The sequence below is a fragment of the Cupressus sempervirens genome, chromosome 5, assembly GCF_028749045.1.
Source record: "Cupressus sempervirens isolate cs-2001-9-10 chromosome 5, ASM2874904v1, whole genome shotgun sequence".
Taxonomy (NCBI): domain Eukaryota; kingdom Viridiplantae; phylum Streptophyta; class Pinopsida; order Cupressales; family Cupressaceae; genus Cupressus; species Cupressus sempervirens.
Window position 1 is genome coordinate 129,741,815 of NC_143122.1, and position 20,463 is coordinate 129,762,277.

At 34.3% G+C, this 20,463-nt stretch overlaps 1 protein-coding gene across 1 annotated transcript in view; it reads right to left on the reverse strand.

Moving 5' to 3' along the window:
- The window catches only part of LOC149554843 (medium-chain fatty acid ethyl ester synthase/esterase 2-like), a 203,310-nt gene that overhangs the window by 98,806 nt on the left and 84,041 nt on the right, over window positions 1–20,463 (reverse strand). Inside the window, exons 6-7 of the mRNA XM_089828856.1 lie at window positions 13,007–13,129; window positions 12,523–12,600 (exon numbers count right to left, since the gene is read on the reverse strand). Coding sequence (XP_089684982.1) covers window positions 12,523–12,600; window positions 13,007–13,129 — 201 coding nt within the window. The remainder of the gene's footprint in view (window positions 1–12,522; window positions 12,601–13,006; window positions 13,130–20,463) is intronic.

Sequence of the window (20,463 nt, forward strand, 5' to 3'; positions counted from 1 at the left end):
CCTTTCACCACATGTAAGAAATAAGCTCATAGCTTAAGCATACTCCATTTAACTTTACATTTGGAAACATAGGTACATCATGGAATTAAAATGAGATATCATGGAAGGGGGCTATAATTCTCCACCGCCCTTGTAATTTGCCACTTAATTGGATCAATATCTATCATATTGACATGTGGCAAATTGTCTTATCATATTGTAAGTACTAGAACCCATATTATCTATTGGGTACTGGGCTATAGCCAATGGCCTTGATCTTCTTCCAGCTACCCTTGTACCATTAGATTAGTTGCCAAGTGACATCGACTTCACATGACCATTATGCATGCATGCAAATAGTCCTATCTTTTAAGTGCAATGAACTGAATTATAGACCGAGTTTTACATAGTTGAAATTTTAACCTGCTACTAGAGAAATATTCTTCAGCAAAATGGTGACTATTTGGATATAGCTACAGAGAAAGGTAATATATTTTGTGGCCTAATTCAACAAGTTGGAACCAGTCAGATATACTATATGCGGAAGAAGCATCATTGTGAATATACTGACATTCTGAAACATACTCTGTATTTGTTAAAAAATATTTCAAAGTGCTCTTAGTTTGAGCTCCTTATATTATATCTCATAAATGTCGAGGGGGGGGGAGATAGTGGAGCCTCAATTTGGGGACGGTGGAGGGAAAATGGGGTAATAGTCGCAGGGGATGGGAGGAAGGGGAGTGTATATACTATATACTATACATGTGGTACTTAAAATGCTAGTTATGAAAAGATGTATAACAATATAAAACATAAAACATAAAGATGTAAAATACTAATTTGCTAAAATATAAATACTTGAGCATTGCATTGAGCATAGAAAATGAAAGTCGAATATTGAACATTGAACATTGAACAATAAATATTAATATTTCTAAGACTCGAATCAACAAATGGAAGAGTTTCAACTTCTATTACATAAATATTAAATAATAAGTCATAGATATCAAAAGTATGAGTATCTCATCATAAAGATGATTACACTGAGCAACATGATATGATATTCAATATGACCAATAGAATATTTTTAAAATGTTTTTTTAAACAAAAAAAAATTGGGTGGTTGGACAGGAGATGTCTGACCATCCCCACGATGGGTCAAGGGACGCATTCACATCCCCTTGTCCCCTCAAGGAACATCAGGACATCCCCCGTCTCTGTTAGAATGACGATGGACAGGTGACGACATTGCAGATGCCAAAACAACATCCCCCTCGTCCCTAGTGCATCCACGTCACAGGGAAGTTGAGGTTTTTTCAAGGGGGACACGTCCTTGTGTTACACTGATACACACACACACACACACACACACACATATAATATGCATTTTATATGATTGTAGTATATTCAACACCCATTATAAAGTTAGGTTTCATGAATCCAAAATCTTTTTGAGCTTCCTTGCAGAATTCCATGATTTGCAAATTCGATAATCATTTTGTATCATTTTATCTCAATCATTTTGATGATATTTCTTCATGGCATCTAAAAATAATTTCAATTCTTCATACTCTCATGTGCATTTGAAACATTTATTTGTGTTCTATGCTTCTTTATCAGGACTCTCTTTCTCTCATACTTTGCATGGATCTCTGCATGTCCATATTTCTATGATAGTGGATGTGCCTCTTCTTTACCTTTGAAATAGTTACATGCGAAGTCATGTCGCGACTATGTCCACCATAGCAATTGCAACAACAAATATTGCTATTAGTCCATTTTTTATTAGCATGGGATGGATATCCATGCAAACTCACTTCTATGAGGAAATTTTATAAAAAGGTTTGGAATACATCTAATTGGCCTACAAAAGTTTGAATTGTAAAATATTGCATTCATCTTGATTCAGAGAATCGAGAATCATTGGAGAACGCCCTATCTCAACAAACTTTATTAAAAAGGAGCAGTTTTGATATGAACAACATAGATTTCTTCACTAAGTGATAATGCCTCCTCGAATTGAGTGCACTCCAATTAGAGAATTGAAAAACAAATCAACTTGGCCTAATGATGCATGCCTATGTCTTTCCTTTCTACAGTGCCTTCAATGTTTGTGATGGGTTTGAATGAAATTGGTATGTGAATGGATTCATATTCATTCCTTGCTTTATAACTAACAAATTTGTGTCTTTGGTCAAACCATTTCGATGCATCTGTTGCGATGTCACCAAGTTTTCTTATGTGACCTTTCGAATACTCTTGTTCTCTTTCTTTGGCACATGCATTGAAAATTGCAGTAAAAATTAAAATGTATGGAATTGGCTTCATTTCTGTCAATCACATTTAGAATAAATGGTAAAACAAACACATTTTGAGTATAATTTGGAATCATTGAGTTCCATAGAATGGTGCATTGTCGGCATTATGTTAAATAGCTATCATGCCTTGTCTGTGATTCCACATTTTGGATGCATGTCTACATACTAGTATTTTCCAACCATGATATTCACATAAAATACTTTCTTCTAATATATTTTGATGAATGTCAATAGGATTTGTTTTAAAGTTTTAAAACTTTTGACATATCCATTCCCCACGCACAATTTGAAATCATTTCATCTCATTCTTTGAAATGGCTATTCCTTATGGCTATCTTCATTGTTGAAGTCTCCTTCCAAGACTATACTATCTAACTTTGTGGATGCCTCAGACCTTGATGTAAAAACCCAACCTGTGTGTGCGTACAATAAAAACAACATAAATAGAGTGTGGGAGAATGTTAGGTAAGTTCAATAAATTGACTTTTCATCTGCTGGTTGCACTTATCTGAAAGTACATTAAATACATTTTATCCTGATCTTGTAATCACAGCAATCCATGAGACCCTATCTCTTTGAAAAAATAATTGTCAAACACTTTTAAGTATGTTGAGATGCAACAATAACTGGCTCGTTTAGTTGCCAATGTAGCTGGATTATTTGTTTTGGACAGATGGAACCTTTTCTAAAGGAATTTGCATGCCAAGATCTCCCTTTAGATGATCTTGTTAGAGTAAATAATTATTATTTACGCTTTACTTAAGTTTACTTAGGATAAATGCATTTATTTATTAGTTGTCATCTAGGAGTTAACATACTTTTGCATATTGACTTGTTGACAAAACAGAAGTTTGTTCCTACCTTGTCATACTTATACTCTCATCTATGTGGAGGATAATCCACCTTTTGTGGACGTATGCTGAGTTGTCATGCTTATCTCCTAGTGCTTTCTAGCTCATTCTAGAAGCTTCCTAGAGGCCTTTATAAATAGGCTCTCCTAGTGTATTTGCATAGCATATTGTACAACAATTTACATTTTATCTGAGAATACAATTTTCTTATTTTCAAACCAAACCCTTACCTCTTCTTGTATTTTTCTTCTCTATGACAGGTTTTCTACGTGCAAGTAATTCGAGGGCTTGTGGATTTGATTTGCATATTTGCTCAAATCCAACATGGTATCAGAGCCAAATCTGTTGTAGCTTGTTCAGTATTTGGAGAAAAGGAGAAAGAGGGTTTGACATAACAGATCTGACATTTTTTTGGGCTTTTTCCTTTATTTTTTGGAGGTGCGATGGCGATGATTAAGGAAAAATAACTACAGAGGTGATTTTCAAATAGCGATATCTCCCTCATATGGAATCCTTTTTCCAAGCAATTTTTTTTGTTTTGAGGTAGGATTTTGTGATCTACACATTGGTGCAGGTCATTTGAGATCTATGTTCCTGAAGTTTTCTGCAAATCACAAATCCCCTTTTTGAGCACCTTAAAAGGCTCTGTAGGGGCTCATCTGGACTCCAAATCAGGTTCCGTTTTTTTTAAAAGTGCATGATTTATTGTCTACTTTCCAAATCTGGAATCAGTTTGGAGTAATATTGAGCTCCTATTTTTGGCATTGAAGTAGAGGCTTCAATTTCCTCCCTCTTTGCATCTAGCATCCAAGTTTTTTTTCTCAATTTTTTTGCTTTCAATAGTTGTTTCTTTGGTTTTCAAGGGATACATTTCTATGTTGTGGGGGGAGCATTTTCTTTTTTGTAATTTACTTTAGAATCGACCCTTCTACTTCTATCTTCTTCTTTCAATGTTGGACCCCTTTGTGGCCTGGCTAACGCCACACAACTATCACACTTGGAAAGCACAAATGACTAAGCTTCTCATGTCATGAGGCTTATAGTCATGTCTAGATGAGAACCAACCTGTTCCACAACGCCCTTTTGAGGTTCTTCAGCACAGAAACAAAATGGATGAAGCCATTGGATTGACTGCACTAAACATCTCAGATAGTCTCCTATTTCACTTGGATGGTTTGACCACTCCTCAGGCTATTTGGACCAAGTTTCACAACTTGTTTGGCACAATAAATGATGTTGAGTTGACTTCTTTGACACCTGCCAGCTTCCCCACCATTGAAGACTTCTTGGTGAAGTTCAAATCTCTGCGTACAAGTTTGCAAGGATGTGGGAAAAACAAAACAGATGATGAGTGTATCTTTTTGATACTCTCAAAGTTGCGAGAACAATATAAGATCTTTTCTTCCACTTTCTATTTGACTATGGATGCCTTGGGTGACAGACATTAGATGCCCTCTTTTGAGACATTCTATGACAAGTTAACAAGTGAGCAGTTCGAGCTCACTCACATGGATTCACTTACAGGTATATCGTCACAGGCATTGCTTGCCAAGGATACACAAGAGCAAAAGCCGAAGCAGATATCCGATTCCTCTTCTCAACACTCTACTAGTCCATCCTCTTCATCTAAGAAGAAGGCAAAAAAGAAGACTAAGACTCCTACTTATTCCTATTGTCAAAAAGGATCTCATGATGAGGCACATTGTTTTCAAAAGAGATTTGATGGCTATGAGAAACAGATTGCAGATTTGCAAGCTCTTCTTCAGAAGAGCACTATTTCTTCTCCATCCTCTTCTACCTCACAGGGGTCTGCCTTTCAGTCTACTTCCATATCTTCATCCTCTACATCAAATTTTGGACAGGGTCATGCATTGCAGGCATCCATTGCATCCCCTTCACAGGTCCCTTGGATACTAGATTCAAGTGCTTCTCACCATATGACATCTTCTCAAGGTGTCTTCTCCACTATTGAGGCTTCTCCCATTCCTCATATTCTCATGGGGAATAACACTTCCCTACCAGTCTGCGGGAAAGGTTCAGTTCACATCATGGATGGTATATTCAATGATGTATTTTATGTTCCATCTCTGTCTGCAAACCTTCTCTTGATTTCTCAGATTACATGCAGTGGATTAGGGAAGACAGTTGAGTTCACTATAGATTCAATCTTCATTCGGGACAGTGCAATAGGAGGCTTTATTGCTACAGGGACAATTGATCCTACCACCCACCTCTACACCTTCTCACACTTCGATCCGCCATCTCCATTGTCGAAGCACGACTCTTCTCTTTCGTGAGAGCATCATGTGGTGTCGTCAGGACACTTGAACCTTTGTATTGTTCCTAAGATCACTGCTTTGACTCCCACACCACATCTAGTTGAAGTTATTTCTCTTCAGCAGGGTTCTTTAGCTCTGTCTGACCCTCCATCTCCATTCATCAAGCCTCCACGTGCACTTGTTGCGGATTCTACAAAGGACATTCATCTCCTCTTTCATGATAGTGTCAACACACCTGCCTTGGGAATTCCCTTTCAGGATTCTCATGTTTTCTCCTTTGAGCATCAGTTAGGCCTTCCAGTTTCACCTCTCATTCAGGGGTTTCCTTGTTCTGTGCCTTTGTTTCTTCCACATTGGAGTTTCATTGGTTCGATTATTTCTTCAGGGACTCCATCATTCTGGGGGGCTTTGGTGTCTCTTCTCATGGGAGGGCTGGTTGTACTTATGGTTTTGAGAGAGTCTCTTGAGCCATTTTCGGTCATTTTCCTTAGGGGGTCTTGTTGAGGCCTTCCTTCGTGTTTTTCCAACATGTTTGTTCTTACCTCTTTTGGGAGGAGGGTTTTTCCCATGCGGTTTTCCCTCTTTCCCCATTTTCAAAGGTTGCATTTCTTTGCATTTGTACATGGGTACCTAACCTAGTTGTTGGGACCCATTCTGCATTTCATCTTAGTTATTGTGAGCTTAAGTGCATTCCCCTAAGTTGCACTTAAGGGGGGGTGTTAGAGTAAATGATTATTATTTACGCTTTACTTAAGTTTACTTAGAATAAATGCATTTATTTATTAGTTGTTGTCTAGGAGTTAGCGTACTTTTACGTATTGACTTGTTCACAACATAGGAGTTTGCTCCTACCTTGTCAAACTTATCCTCTCGTCTACGTGAAGGATAATCCACCTTTTGTGGACGCATGTTGAATTGTCATGCTTATCTCCTAGCGCTTTCTAGCTCATTGTAGAAGCTTCCTAGAGGCCTTTATAAATAGGCTCTCCTAGTGTATTTGCATATCATATTGTATAGCGATTTACATTTTATCTGAGAATACAATTTTCTTATTTTCAGACCAAACCCTTTCCTCTTCTTGTATTTTTCTTCTCTGTGACAGGTTTTCTACGTGTAGGTGATTCGAGGGCTTGTGGATTTGATTTGCATATTTGCTCAAATTCAACAGATCTAACTTCAAAGATTTGAATTCTCATGCATGTCTACCATCGCCGATAGCAAGTTGCAATTCTATTCTACCAACTTCTTTGTATTGTCCTCTCTATTATGCATGCTCTCTTTCAATGTATATTTATATATGATATTCGGGCACCAAGGAGGCACAACTACATGACTCGACATTTGGATGTGTTCAAAGGTTCATAGAAACTTTTCAACAGATACATTCCCCGCATGACTTTTGACATTATCATGTTCCATGTGAAACCATCTTTTGAGGCACTGTCAAATAGTCAGTTTGCTTCCTTTCAACTCGTCCCAAATTTCATTGATGGATATTATATGCTGATAAATATTGCAACCTTTAATAGAGCTTCCATGGGTGTGATCAGGATGATGCTAGCAATGTTATGAGTGTCTCTGCCAACCGCATCTTCTTCAAAGGAGCTTCGCGGATATGTAGTGGTACCACATTTTGCATTCCACACAATGGGTATTTGATCATATATGTCATCATATATGCCCATGCATTGTCTCTCCTTCCACATTTTATGAAACCATATTTCTTTTAAGCATCATGTCAAACACTTGGCATGGTTCTGCAAATAAGGATAGGGTGGCAACAAATTTGTCAAATAATTATCGCATAGGTAGAGGCATCAGCAGAAATTTGTTGAATTGGTATCACCGGCTATCTTCTTTTTTCTTCATTCTACGTGATGTCTTGTTCTGCAAATGTTCTTGAATGCTTCCAAAAAGGAACTTATAAACTTAATGAAAGGTTAATGAGCCTTTCTAAAATATGTTTTTTTGATGGGCGTTTTTTTGATGGGCTGTTTAACTGAGAGGTTAAGCATTTCTTATTACGTATTTCATAACAACATATTAACCTCATTAGTTATAAAATTAAAATGAGGTTCATGAATTCATTAAAAACACATATTTGGGCAGCATTCATTAACCTCACTAACCCTTTGCTTAATGAATCACTAATGAGAGGTTGATGGGTCATTAAGATTTTTACATTCTGGAATTATTCAATAACTTAACTTTTTTGGGTAAATATATTGTTTGAAAATACGTATTTTGGAAGCCTTGCTTATCCTTTAATAAGGTTCAGCAATCTGTTTTTGAAAATATTTAAATATAGGATAGAGCTGGAAAACAACTGGAGTAGATGAAAACATGAAACCAACAAATGTTGATAAAAGGTTGATCATTTTTGATGCAGGAGCATCCAGAGGTATAAGGGCAATCCTGTGTCACCCAAAAAAATGTACTTAGACTTAGTTTCTATTTTATGTCTTTGCATTTTTGGATACCCATTAGGCTCAAATAAAGGTTCCAACTCTCATAGTTCAACTATCAGTGCATTTAAAAATCCCGAAAAAATAGGAGCATGCAATTTGACCATCATTTTGGTGACCTAGAAGGTGTGACTTGTCCAGATGAATGTAATCGAGATTTAGAGCATTCCAGAAAAAGAATCAGGTCAAAAGGCCCCACGGTTTGAAAGTTATTGCAGTTTTTCGGGTTTTGGAGACCCCATAAGAATGCTTCAAAGTCAGGTTTGGGGCATTAAATGACCTCGAAAAGGGTCAAAAAATGGGGGACGAGCGAAGCTTGTCCATAGGGCTATAGAGCGCTTCGAGAGCTTTCTGAAAATGTAAACGGTTCGTCAATCGGAGTTACGGTTCAAAAGTTATGCCTCCCGGAAGTTCGGCTACCGTTTCTGGATTCTTCTAGAATTGCACCGACTTCTAACGCAGCTTCCGGAACCTTCTATTTTGTCAGTGGATGCCTACTAGCACTTTCTAGAATGTACTCCTAGTCCTTAACCCTCCGGGGTCTATTTAAGGAGATTTCTGGCATTGTAAAAGGCAGTTCAGATTGGAACTTGAGAGGAGGTGCTCAAAGGAGAAATATTCTCCAGATTTATGCTATTGTAAGCCCGCAGGGCATGTTTTGAGTTTATTTTCTCTGCACTGTTTGTACCAGCTTATTTTCTCAGTTAATATAATTCCCCCTTTCTATTGTGTCTATTCTGGTTGTTGGGTTGTGTCCCCATCAATTTTTAAGACAAAATTGGTGTTCAATTTCTTGTTTCTGACTGGAAATGATGAAATTTTGGAAGTTTGACACACATTGACCATGGAAAAAAATGTATGACTAGCATAGGAACAATGACTCCACAAGTGACCTTACTTGACTTGAAAAAAATTTAAATATTTTGGCTGGACTTAATACCAGGGCAACAGAACAAAAACACAGTTTGTTTTGAGGATAGCAATCTGCAAAGCATCCATTTCTGCTTTGGACGGGCTTTTACAATGGAGATGTAAGCACAGATTTCATATTTACTTCAAAAATCCACACTTTTGTGCCCTATAGGGCCTCTGATCTTGATGCCACAAGTATTGGAGCTACATTTTTAATCAAAAATGGGATTTTAATAAGTGAACAAATACATAACGGCCTTTGCAAACCACATTACAAGCCAAGCACTATTGTTTTTGACTAAAGACTAGTTTTAAACCTCAATTTGCGAATCTAAAATGATGCTATTTCCATATTCACGGGCTTTTGATGGGCAAAAACACATTGTTGGGGTTTCTTTTGAGTATAGACGGACTTTCTAGAAGCCAAAACAAACCAAAATGGTGCCCTTTGAACAATCACAGGCTTTGGAAAGCCACGTACAAAGAAAAAAGAGCGGGTGGGTCTTTGATTGTATATTACATATTAAAATCTACAGTTTTGCTCCTGCAAGCCAATGACATGTTTTTAAAAAGATTTTGCAAGTCCATACGGGCTTTGTAATTTGTTTTACAAGTTAAAAACCATCATTTTAGAAAAATGATGGGCTTCACCATTACATATGCAAGTCAAATATGCTCTTTTAATAGCAATGACAAGCTTTGTAATTTGTATTACAAGCCAATGTTGCCACTATATTTAATGGATGAACATTTTAGAAGCATTTGCAACTCATTTTGAAATTATGTAATGACTTCTAAAATAACCACCTTTTCCTCTTTAAAGTAGATGATCGAATTTAATATTGCATATGGAAGTCAAAACATGTATATAAACTAACACTTTGTAAGTGAACTTTAAAAGCCTGCCAATAAAAATAAGTAACATTTCTTTGTTAGAATGGGCTTCTCATGTGCATTTACAAGCACTTGAACTTTTAAAGAGACAATATGCAATAAGGCTTAAAAATCCCACCAACACATTGAGAACTTTATAAAAGTTTACATATTTCCTTACAAATATGTACCATGGAGTTTTAATTCCAAATTGCATGTTTACAATACCCAAGATGTCATGTAATGACCAACAAAAAGCTTACTTCTGCAAGATTTTAATCAAGTAGTGAAGACATGCAGTCAGGCTTTAAAAGCCCACCTAAAGGGCACTTAATTCCTTAATAACTCTTGAAATACAACTCTAATTGAAGCCTAAGATAGCTTGAAACAAGCACAATTGAAAATGTAATCAATCTAGAACAAAAACAAAACCAAAAACAAAGCAAACAATCACAAAAAATCAAGAAACGACTAAAAGGTTACCGAAAACCAAGTTTTTGCAGTCGAGGAAAAACCCATCATAGCAAGAAAGATGAAAGAAAACTTGATGGAAACCTTCAAAAACAGTGTTTAAAAGATGTAAAATTCAAGCCAATGCAAGGGATAACTGATTGTCTCAGAATAGCGTCATTTAGAACACCAAAACTCAGAGGAAACACCTACAAATTCATGACAAAATTGCAGAGGGCTGTCTCATTTCGAGAATTCAAAATTGAGGACAATATGTTCCTAGGAGACCTCCTCATAGGGGTTTTAGTTTTAAGCATGTGATCGAGTTAGAGGACTATAAGCCCATTATTACTACAACTTATCAATATCCAAAGAGATTCAAAGAGGAAATTGATAAAACAATTAAGGAGTTAACGGAGATGGGACATATTAGGCCCAAACAAGTCTCTTTGCCTCTTCAAATAACCCAGTGAAGAAGAATGGGATTATGTGGATGTACATGATTATCATGCACTTAGTAAAAAGATAATCAAAACATAGGCATTGGATTCCCAATTAGATGAGCTCTTGGATAAGTTGCACAATGCAGTCAGTTTTTCCAAAGATTGATCTTCATTTTAGATACCATCAATACAAAGTGCAGGAGTGGGAAATTCGCAAAAGTATGGTCAATGTCATTACGGACACCATAAGTTCTTAGTCAGGTTCCTTACCTTGACACATGCTCCTGCTACCTTTCAATTGTTCATGAACATCATCTTCAATAAGCAACTAAGGAAGCTTTTTTGTGTATGCTTTGATGATATTCTTATTTACAGCAAGATTTAAAAGGATCATCTCAAGAACCTTGATGAGGTGTTGAGCATAATGAATGCGCAATCCTTGATAGCCAAAGCTTCCAAGCATGAGTTATGGTTGACAGAGATACTTTACTTGGGGCATGTGATCAATGTAGATGGAGTGAAGGTCCATCAGAAGAACATACATGCTACTTTGGACTAGCCACCGCCAAAAACATTAAAAGAGTTGAAAGGATTATTTGTCTTGCATGGTTATTACAAGATGTTTGTGAAGGGGTTCTCTTAACTTGGTGACCTCTTACAAATATTGCTAAAAAGGGAGCTTTCAAATGGATGGAGGAAGCTCAACACACATTCAATAAACTCAAGGAGGTAATGAGCACTTGTCCTAGTTTGGCATCACTTTTTTCTCTCAACTTTTTGTTTTGGAGTGCAATGCTTCAAGTAATAAAATTAGGGCAGTACTCATGTAGAACAAACACCCCATCGCCTATGAAATTAGGAAACTTTGTGATGCAAAGAGATTGTATTTTATCTATGATAGGAGGTGCTTGCCATCATGCATGCATTGGTAAAATTTAAGCAACATTTGGTAGGTGGAAAATTTGTTGTAAGAGCAAGCCACAAAAATTTCAAATACTTCTTGGAGCAAAAAGAATTGAATGAACAGCTAATTGAAGTGATCCAACAAAATTCTAGCACATGAATTTGTTGTTATGTGAAAAGGAAGAGGAATATTCTTTCCAGGAATTCCACTATATGCTCCTTGGCAAAGATTCTACCTGAACATAAGGGTCATCTTTAGTTGAGTGTTCCAAAAATACTTTTGCATACTAGTTGATTGTAGAAGAAATCTGGATTATCATACCCATTGTTGACAATCAAAACATGACTAATGTAAAGTATACAATTTAGAGATACAGAAAATGATATTTTCTAAATTTCTTTTATCCACATATATAATTTGTTATATGTTTTGCCATCCCCCAGCCAACCCCAAAATTTGGAAAAAGAAATCTTGTCCCATCACACCTGTCCCCGAATTTAAACAACCAGTGGGTTAAACATGACAATAATGGACATAAGTTTCCTCTTTATTCAAATCAAGATAATAGCAACAAAGAGATGCAACCATGCTTGCACCCATGGCACCAATTGCTGAACTTGAAACCCATATTATGTTTCACGGAGAAGGCATTATGCACTAAATACTCGGGATACATAGCTACAGAATTTTAGGAGGAACTAAACCAAGTATAAGCTTCCAACATCAATTCATAGAGACTATTAGCAATGTTTGATGCTATCAAGGTGGACAAAAAGGACAGATGTTTAGACGTTGTCAATAACAATTCAAGTGATCTTTGATATGAAGACATCATAACTGACCAACAGATGGCAGTATCTATCCTACCATTTTGTATTAATCGTAAGATTCAATTAGGTTGTAAAAGAATTTCTGGCATTCTGTTTGATATTTACTCTCAAGATCGCTATTTTTGCATCATTCAATTGAATTCTTGTTATGTTCCTTTTACCGACCCTAGAAATTAAATATTAATAAACTTATAACTAACTTTAAATAAGGAACTTACCACAAGATCCCAAGGGCAACATATAGCAGCACCTCCAACTATTGGAGTATTCTCCCCTTCCTCTCCAAGATATTTGACCTGAGAATCAAAGAAAACCATCAATTGAATAAATATGTATATTGAATTTTAGCATGGTTCTTGCAAATCACTAGAGTACAGAGATATCTAACATATGTTCCCCGTGGAAGCTATTATAAAATCAGAAGAGCAAACCATGTGCTAAGATACTTTGAGAAAATTAAACTAAAACTGCAAAAACAAAAAAAAATGATTTGCATGTGTTACTCTTAAACCCTGTCATAATTTTAGATTATATCATAAATTGGAAATCGTATTTGGTTTCTCTATTCTCAATACAAGAAATTGTGAAGTCTTAAGGGTAAACATTAAGTAAGCTATAAAATGTATTTGACAATGTCCACCATTAGCTATAAGTTCATTATATTTCATACAGAAAAACGACGAGATTACAAACAGAGAGTACCAGTATATTTGCACCAATGCTTGTCCCAACTGCTAGTAAAGGGGCCTTGGGATTTTCATCACGCAAATAACCAATAACTCTGCGCAGATCTTCTGTCCACCCAGCATTATAAAAATGTCCTGTCTGTCACATTGGAACCAAATGCCAAGTTTGTATCATGACATTTGCAAGAGCATTACAACAAGAATAAAGTATGTGCATCAAGGACATCCTTGTAAATTGACCGAGTTTTCAATTAAACATTCAAATATCTCCATTACAAAATTAAATAGAATCTTATTTGAATAGCAATCTTCCTATATAATTCACTCATTTTTCTGTATAAATCACAATTAACAAAAGTTATGTGCATGGAATAGTTAAAATGTTATCTTGTGTATGGGGACATCTCCAAACACTAGAAGTCTTTAGATGAAGTTTCTTAGCATAGCCACATAGTTTTCGAAAAATTTCCTTGCTAAAGAAGTTTATTAAATAAAATTGTATTATTACATAGTTTTTCTTTTCTTTTCTCCAATGTGCTAAGCTTCACATGACAGAAGATTAAAAAGACTAAAGAAGATATTAAGACTTGCAGTTTTCCATATTTGCTTTGAAATTTGACTTTCTTTTTAAGCAGAATTTTTTTAGCAAGGCCAAAAGAGGTCATATTAAGAAGAGAAGCAATAAGGAGTTAGAAATTTTTATATGGATTAAATAGAAAACAAGATTATTTCATAGTTTTTTTGTTTTGTATATATCAGAGTTGCCAGAAACTCCTTTCTCCCTCCTTGGTCGTGTGCATCCCTGTATCCAATTTGGAAACATATCTGATACTGCCAAGATACACATCGAATATTGTACCCATGTCTGCCTATAAAAACTTGATTTTCCAACTGTGCCAAATACTATGGGATTTGATTTTTTTAAAGATTTGACGTAAATCTTACCAAATTTAATTTTTTTTTAACTTTATTAAAACTTTTTTTTTTAAATAGTATAAACAAAACCTGCACCAAATGGGAAAGACAAATAAAATGTTTTCCTATTTTAGCAACCCGGTTTTTGTGTTATCTTCTAATGCAACTTTACTTTGTTTACATATTGTAAAGTTTAATTGCAACAGATTTCCACAATCCATGTTATTTTGTATAGGAGCTTCTGGGTGAGATTGTGTATGATTTTTTAGCATCAACGTTTCGGATCATACTCTATGATCCATCATCAAGATGTTAATGAGAGAGCTTAGAATGCAGAAAAATGATGGATCATAGAGTATGATCCGAAATGTTGATGCTAAAAAATCATACACAATCTCACCCGAAGCTCTTATACAGAATATTGTAAATTGTTAACAATAAGTATTTATGTAGCACTTTGTGTCAATATTGCTTTTGAAGTAATGAAAATCCACTATAATAACTTAGAAAGCTGTGTTAAATATATGTATGTGTTATTCATTAGTGTCACATCCAATCGTATCCATATTGATGGTCTTAAAAAATGGTTGTATCTATACCCAATACCGCACTTGTATCTGTATTTGTATCCGTATCCATGCAACTTTGGTATATATACATGTGTATACTTATGTGTGTATATATATATACACACACATGTATGTACACGCATACATACACTAATACATGTATATATGTGTGTGTATACACAAATATCCATGTGTATATATCATACACATACATATAGATATATAAATATGTATATGCATTATATATGTATGTGCAATATATACATACATAAATGTATACGTGATTTATATATTTTTAATTCAAGTGATGTCGTGAATAACCTCTCATTTCTTTTTGTGCATACATAGATGTGTATTGTAAATAGACATACACATAGAAAATTGATAGTATAGTCATGCATGCATGGAGTTTTATCAATTAATTAAGAAAGAAAAGAGGTTCAATTAATTAACTGTCTTGTGAGGTGCATTTTGCTCCATATATGGGTAGTTCCCTAATATAGAGCTTCAATTATTTACATATTGAAACTTAAAAACATTAATTTAAAAAACCTTAAATTATAACATAACAATATAATCAATATCTATATAATAATATAATATATCATAATAATTTCAAATATGATTTTCTTGGCGTAAATTACCTATACTCCTCTAAAAATACATATTCTATATAATAGTTATATTCTAGTTTTTGAACAGTGCATTCCATTTTTAATTGTCATTGAAATTGCATCTTAATGAGACATTTATTTGTATTAATTTAGTATAGCTATCGTGAAAACATGTCACCTATTGTAGCGAAGCAATCAAACTCCTATGCAATAGCCAATTGAGACTTACCTATACAATGTAAATGCTCTCCATATGCATCAAACACCCCCAGACTATTTTGTTGTTCAAAGAAACATCCATCTCAACCGGCTGGAATAAAGAAATATTGATGTGGCAATTAATTCAAGGTCTATGGATTGGTAGGGTGGCCTTCTAATGTTAGGGAACCAACGATTTGGTCGACCAAACCGCATAGAGGGGCTTTTCTTTCTTCTCCAGAAGTGGGAGAGGGCGGGGACACCATTTGAAGTGATTTTGTTTCTACTTTTGGCCCTACTAATTATAATGGCTCCATAAATCAATTTTCATGATTGAGTTGGGACAAATGGGGCATTGGGAAGAGACGTAGAGAGTCCTCTCGTAGGATAGGTATGTATATGTGGCATCAATAGATTTTAATGGAGTAAGTATTTACAAAATTGTTATAGAGATGGGATCGAAAAGAGAAACCTTTCCTTATCCTCTAGCTAGAGTTCATTGCTCAAGGATCCCCTGGCCCTAGATCTTAAGGGGTTGAATCTAGCAACCAATTTAAAATTTTACCTCAATTTTTGGTTGTTATGTAGATAACAAGATAGTAGTGGATGAAGTAGTTATTTACACAATTCATATGATGTTTCTTACCATCCCCTTGGAAGAATACCAAGTGCCTTTTTTTCTACTATTGATGTTGTTTAAAATGTATAAGATATCCTTTTTATTCGATAAACCTATGAAGCCCCTATATTATAAAAAAAATTGTATTGTTTGTTTTCGTACAATGATCTCTTCATAAATCCTTGTCACTCATACCCATATCATGTGATTAAAATAAAACAAGTGCCACATAGTGGCAAGTACTTGTTGGATATTGTAACCTAATTATTTCTTCAGAATTTAGAGGCAATTTAAGTAGTCATATTATAATAATAATTTTTTTATTTTTAAACTTGAATTTTAATTAGTATTTGAAGATTATATTATGTATTATCATATAATATGAATATTATACTTAAAACTTTCTAAATAATTTAATCAAAATTTGTCTAATTGTAGATATAATAAAAATTAAAGTCTATAATTAATGCATAATTCAAAGTTATTAGTAATAATAAATATATAGATTTAAACTCATTGTTAACTAATTTAATGTAATTTATTGAGTAATATATTTCAATAAGTATATAATATATATTGTGATATAATACAATATATTTGTATTATATCTTAGATATTCTCTTAAATATACAACATTGAGTGTCCAAAATTGCAAAAGAAAAAAATAATGTTGTACAAATTGAATAATATGGTAAAAATACTGAAAAAACATATTTTAATTATTAAAAATTAACATTTGGATAAGTTCACACCCATGAATATAGTAAATTAATAAATAGTTAAAATTTAAATTCATTATTAACTAATTTGATGCAATTTATTGAGTAACATATTTCTAATAGTTATCATATATTTTTATATTGTCTTAGATATTCTCTTTAAATATACAATAGTGAGTCCAAAATTGCAAAAAAATAAATAAATTTTATAAAATTAAAATAATAAGACAAAAAGAAAGAGGCAAGAGCCTACAACACAACAGTAAATTGTGAGCCTCCTATGTGGGAGGTCTTGGGTTCGAATCTATTAATACATAATAATAATTAATCACAACACAATAATACCAATGAATCTTGGCTTCGGTCTCTTACTAATCAACAAAAAAAAAAAAGACAAAAAGAAAGGAAAATCAATTTTAATTACAAAGATAAGATTTTGGATAAGATCACACCCATGAAAATAGCATTTTTTTATATGCAAGTAACAACCAAAAAAGCTTTAAAGTTTAAAGCCAAAAAATTTGTCCCTATAAAACAATTTTAATCAATAACATTGAAGAAATATAAATTTTATGATTTATAAAATATTAAAAACTTACATCTTAACTTCGGAATATTTTTAATGAAGTCTTGTGATTGGTAGAAAACCATATTATTAATGATCAGAGTCAAAAGTGAATGCATTAGTACTAACCTAATGGTAAGTACTAATAACATTCTCATATTATGCTAGTAATAATAGCATTCTCATTCTTGTGTCCCCTTCTCCCACTTCAAGGACGCTATTTTTTAATGTTCTGTAAAAACAAAAGTCCTTTCAAGGAAAATCAAGAAATCCTAAGTTTTTCTTAAGAAAATCAAATTTAAAAAAATGAGAAAAAATATAGAAAAAGGGACAAAAACATTGTTGTTTTTAGAACTTAATGGTGCTCCAATAATATAAAGATATAAGGGGAAAGTAGATTTGGGTTTAGTGTATAAAATTTGATTTACTTTTTAATCATATTCACTTATTCTTGAGCTTTGAACCAGTGGGGTCACAATTGGGGGACCCCATCCCCATAGTAACATTGTGTATGAGGTTGTAGAGGCATTAACACCTCCTAGATCTAACATTACAATTTTGAAACTACCTAAGAATTTTGCCTTACTTCTCAATGTCACTAACCCTTATTACTACAAGTGCATAGATGTCGAATGTCAAACACAGTGTCCAGGTTCTCATTAATACTTGCTACTTATGACTCTCAATTTGACTGGCAAGGAAACTCCTTATGACTCATGAGCAATTAGCAACAACCTTTGTTAATCTATCTGATGTGATATTCAATAGAAGGCACCTCACGAAGTGACCCCTTATCACTCCATGTTGCACCATCTTATCACTTTGTTCTGCACAGTCTTCCAAGTATTGTTTGTTGACGATTCATGAGACTCACGCAACCAACACCTACACCATCACACTTGTTGCGTGGAAGATCGTCCCAACTAGCATCTGCAACCACCTTACACCTCCCTTTGCATGCAGTAACCCCTTACACCTCTCGTTGACCATTCCATGTCAAGTTAACCGCAACTCCAACGCAGCAATTTTTGTTATGTTATGTAATGTCCCCATTTTTAGCAAGTTCCTGTAGTTGGCTAGGTCAGTTCAACATCGCAACCCTCGTGAGCTGGTAGTGGGATTTGAGGGTTTCAGTTATGTGGATATAGGCTTTCCAGTAGCCTATGGTGTGTTTTGGCTCTGCTTGAGGGACTTACTATTTATAGTAAGTCAAATCTATTGGTTTCAATGAGCTCAGTTGAGTTAGAAGAGTTGAGTGACGTTCTCAATTTTTATTTTGGGCTTCTGGTTTGGGCTCTAAGAATCTTGGAGAGAGCATCTATTTATAGTAAGTCACCCCATCAAGTTCATCTGTTGTCTTTCTTCATTAGGAGCACTCTGGTGTTGTCAGATTTTGATTCTGATGCTTCTACAGTTGTATTCGCAAGGCAGGTGAATTATTATTATTAGTCATCTAAATACGTTGAGGTTGTTATTTTTGTTGGTGTTGTCTATTGGTCACCTCAGTATCATAGCCTGTTGAAACCGGGACGAAAAGTTTTAAATCATGGGAACAAGAAACAGTGGCTTTGCATGTCAAAAAATTAAGTTATGGTGAAAAAGTTCATTTTTGGAGCCAAAAGCAATTAATAAACTATATTAATGGCACTTTATGATATTTTAATGTTGTGTAGAGGAAGCTTCTTAAGTGGAGTTCTTTTGGAAAACTGGTGCCATTTGGAGATTACAAATTTGAGAACATTTGATGAAAGAAGCATCTAATTATTTGATTATCTTATTTTGCTTTGTCGTCTTTGTGACATTTTTGAAGTCTGATTTTTTTGTGCCCTTGTTGAATGTATAAGGGTTTGTTCGTGAGAAGTTCATTGTAATTCACAACTGAGGTATTGTGAATTGTTCTTTATCTCCATTGTCGTATACAGTATGGTTGGGAGATACTATGGTGTTGGGAATTTGGAATTTGGAATTTGGCGTCTTCTTATACTGTTATTACTCTTGCTGAGAAGCGGTTGAGTGCTGGTTAATTTGGAGTTGGTTGAGCACCCATTTATATTTCCTGCTAGGCGTTATTTTCTATTTGTACTTTGGGAGCAACGTTTTATATATCTGCAGTTGCATTTGTTTGTTGGAGAATTATTTTGTTGCTACTAGACTTTCATTTCAAAGGGTTTCAAGGCATGTCTTACCTGTAAGTTCATGGATTGTAACTTCTAATTTTTTTGGGTATTGTTGATTTAGATAATAGGGGATATTTTATCAACTGGTTTGGTATTTTGTGAAAATACTCAATATCTAAATTGATATTAAAATCTGGAATTTTCAGTTGTATATTCCCTATGTTATATCCAAATATTTGAGCTGAAATAATTATTGTAATATCTTCTATTTCTTTGCTATATTGTTGTATCATAAATTGCAAACCTCAAAAACAAAAAAAAGAAATCATTTCTTTGGCACATATTGTTTGAGAGCCAGCGTAGCTCATTATAGTGGTATCAAAGCTTGCTTGCAAAGTGTTTGACGAAATGTCAAACAACTGAATTATAAAAGAATTTGGTGTTTGATGAAGTTATAACTGGTCGGGATTATTACATGTTAAGCACGTGCACCAATCTTCTCTCTCTTGGGGATTTGAACACAATTGCCCTCTTAACAGTGATCATGACACACCGTCATGTTGTGGACTTATGCCCAAGTCTATTCGATGAATTGACAAGTATTGATTTTTGTTATTCATGTTCATATCAATATTATAGTACATCGCAAAATCTAAGTTTCGTAATGCACAAATTATAACTAGATGCTAATAGTTTTCAATTATCCAATTTCAGTATAGCTTGTACAGCCTAGACGTCAGTACGTGAAAGCCATCTAGCCTAAGCATGTCCATTGACCATATCAAAAAAGTTTACCAACCATCTTGTTAAGTAGAAGCTAGGTGATGAGAAGCATAGAGTTAAATCTAATTATTGAAATTTTTATGTCACTTTTTTAATATGAGAAGTTGAGTGGTTTATCAGTAAAGTGTTAGAAAATAAAAATACTAATTAAAAGGAACACTGAACATTTTCTATTTGTTAGAGGATTATGATAGTTTATCTATTTCAATATACAAACTAAAAAATGTAAATAAATTACAGAGAACAAGATGTAGAGCTATAAGAGCACTAACGATTGTCATAATTCATGTTCTTTATAGATCTAAAAACATTTAAAGATCCACAATAGTAATAATCACCATTATTTTCTAGATTGCCAACACCAACACCCAAGT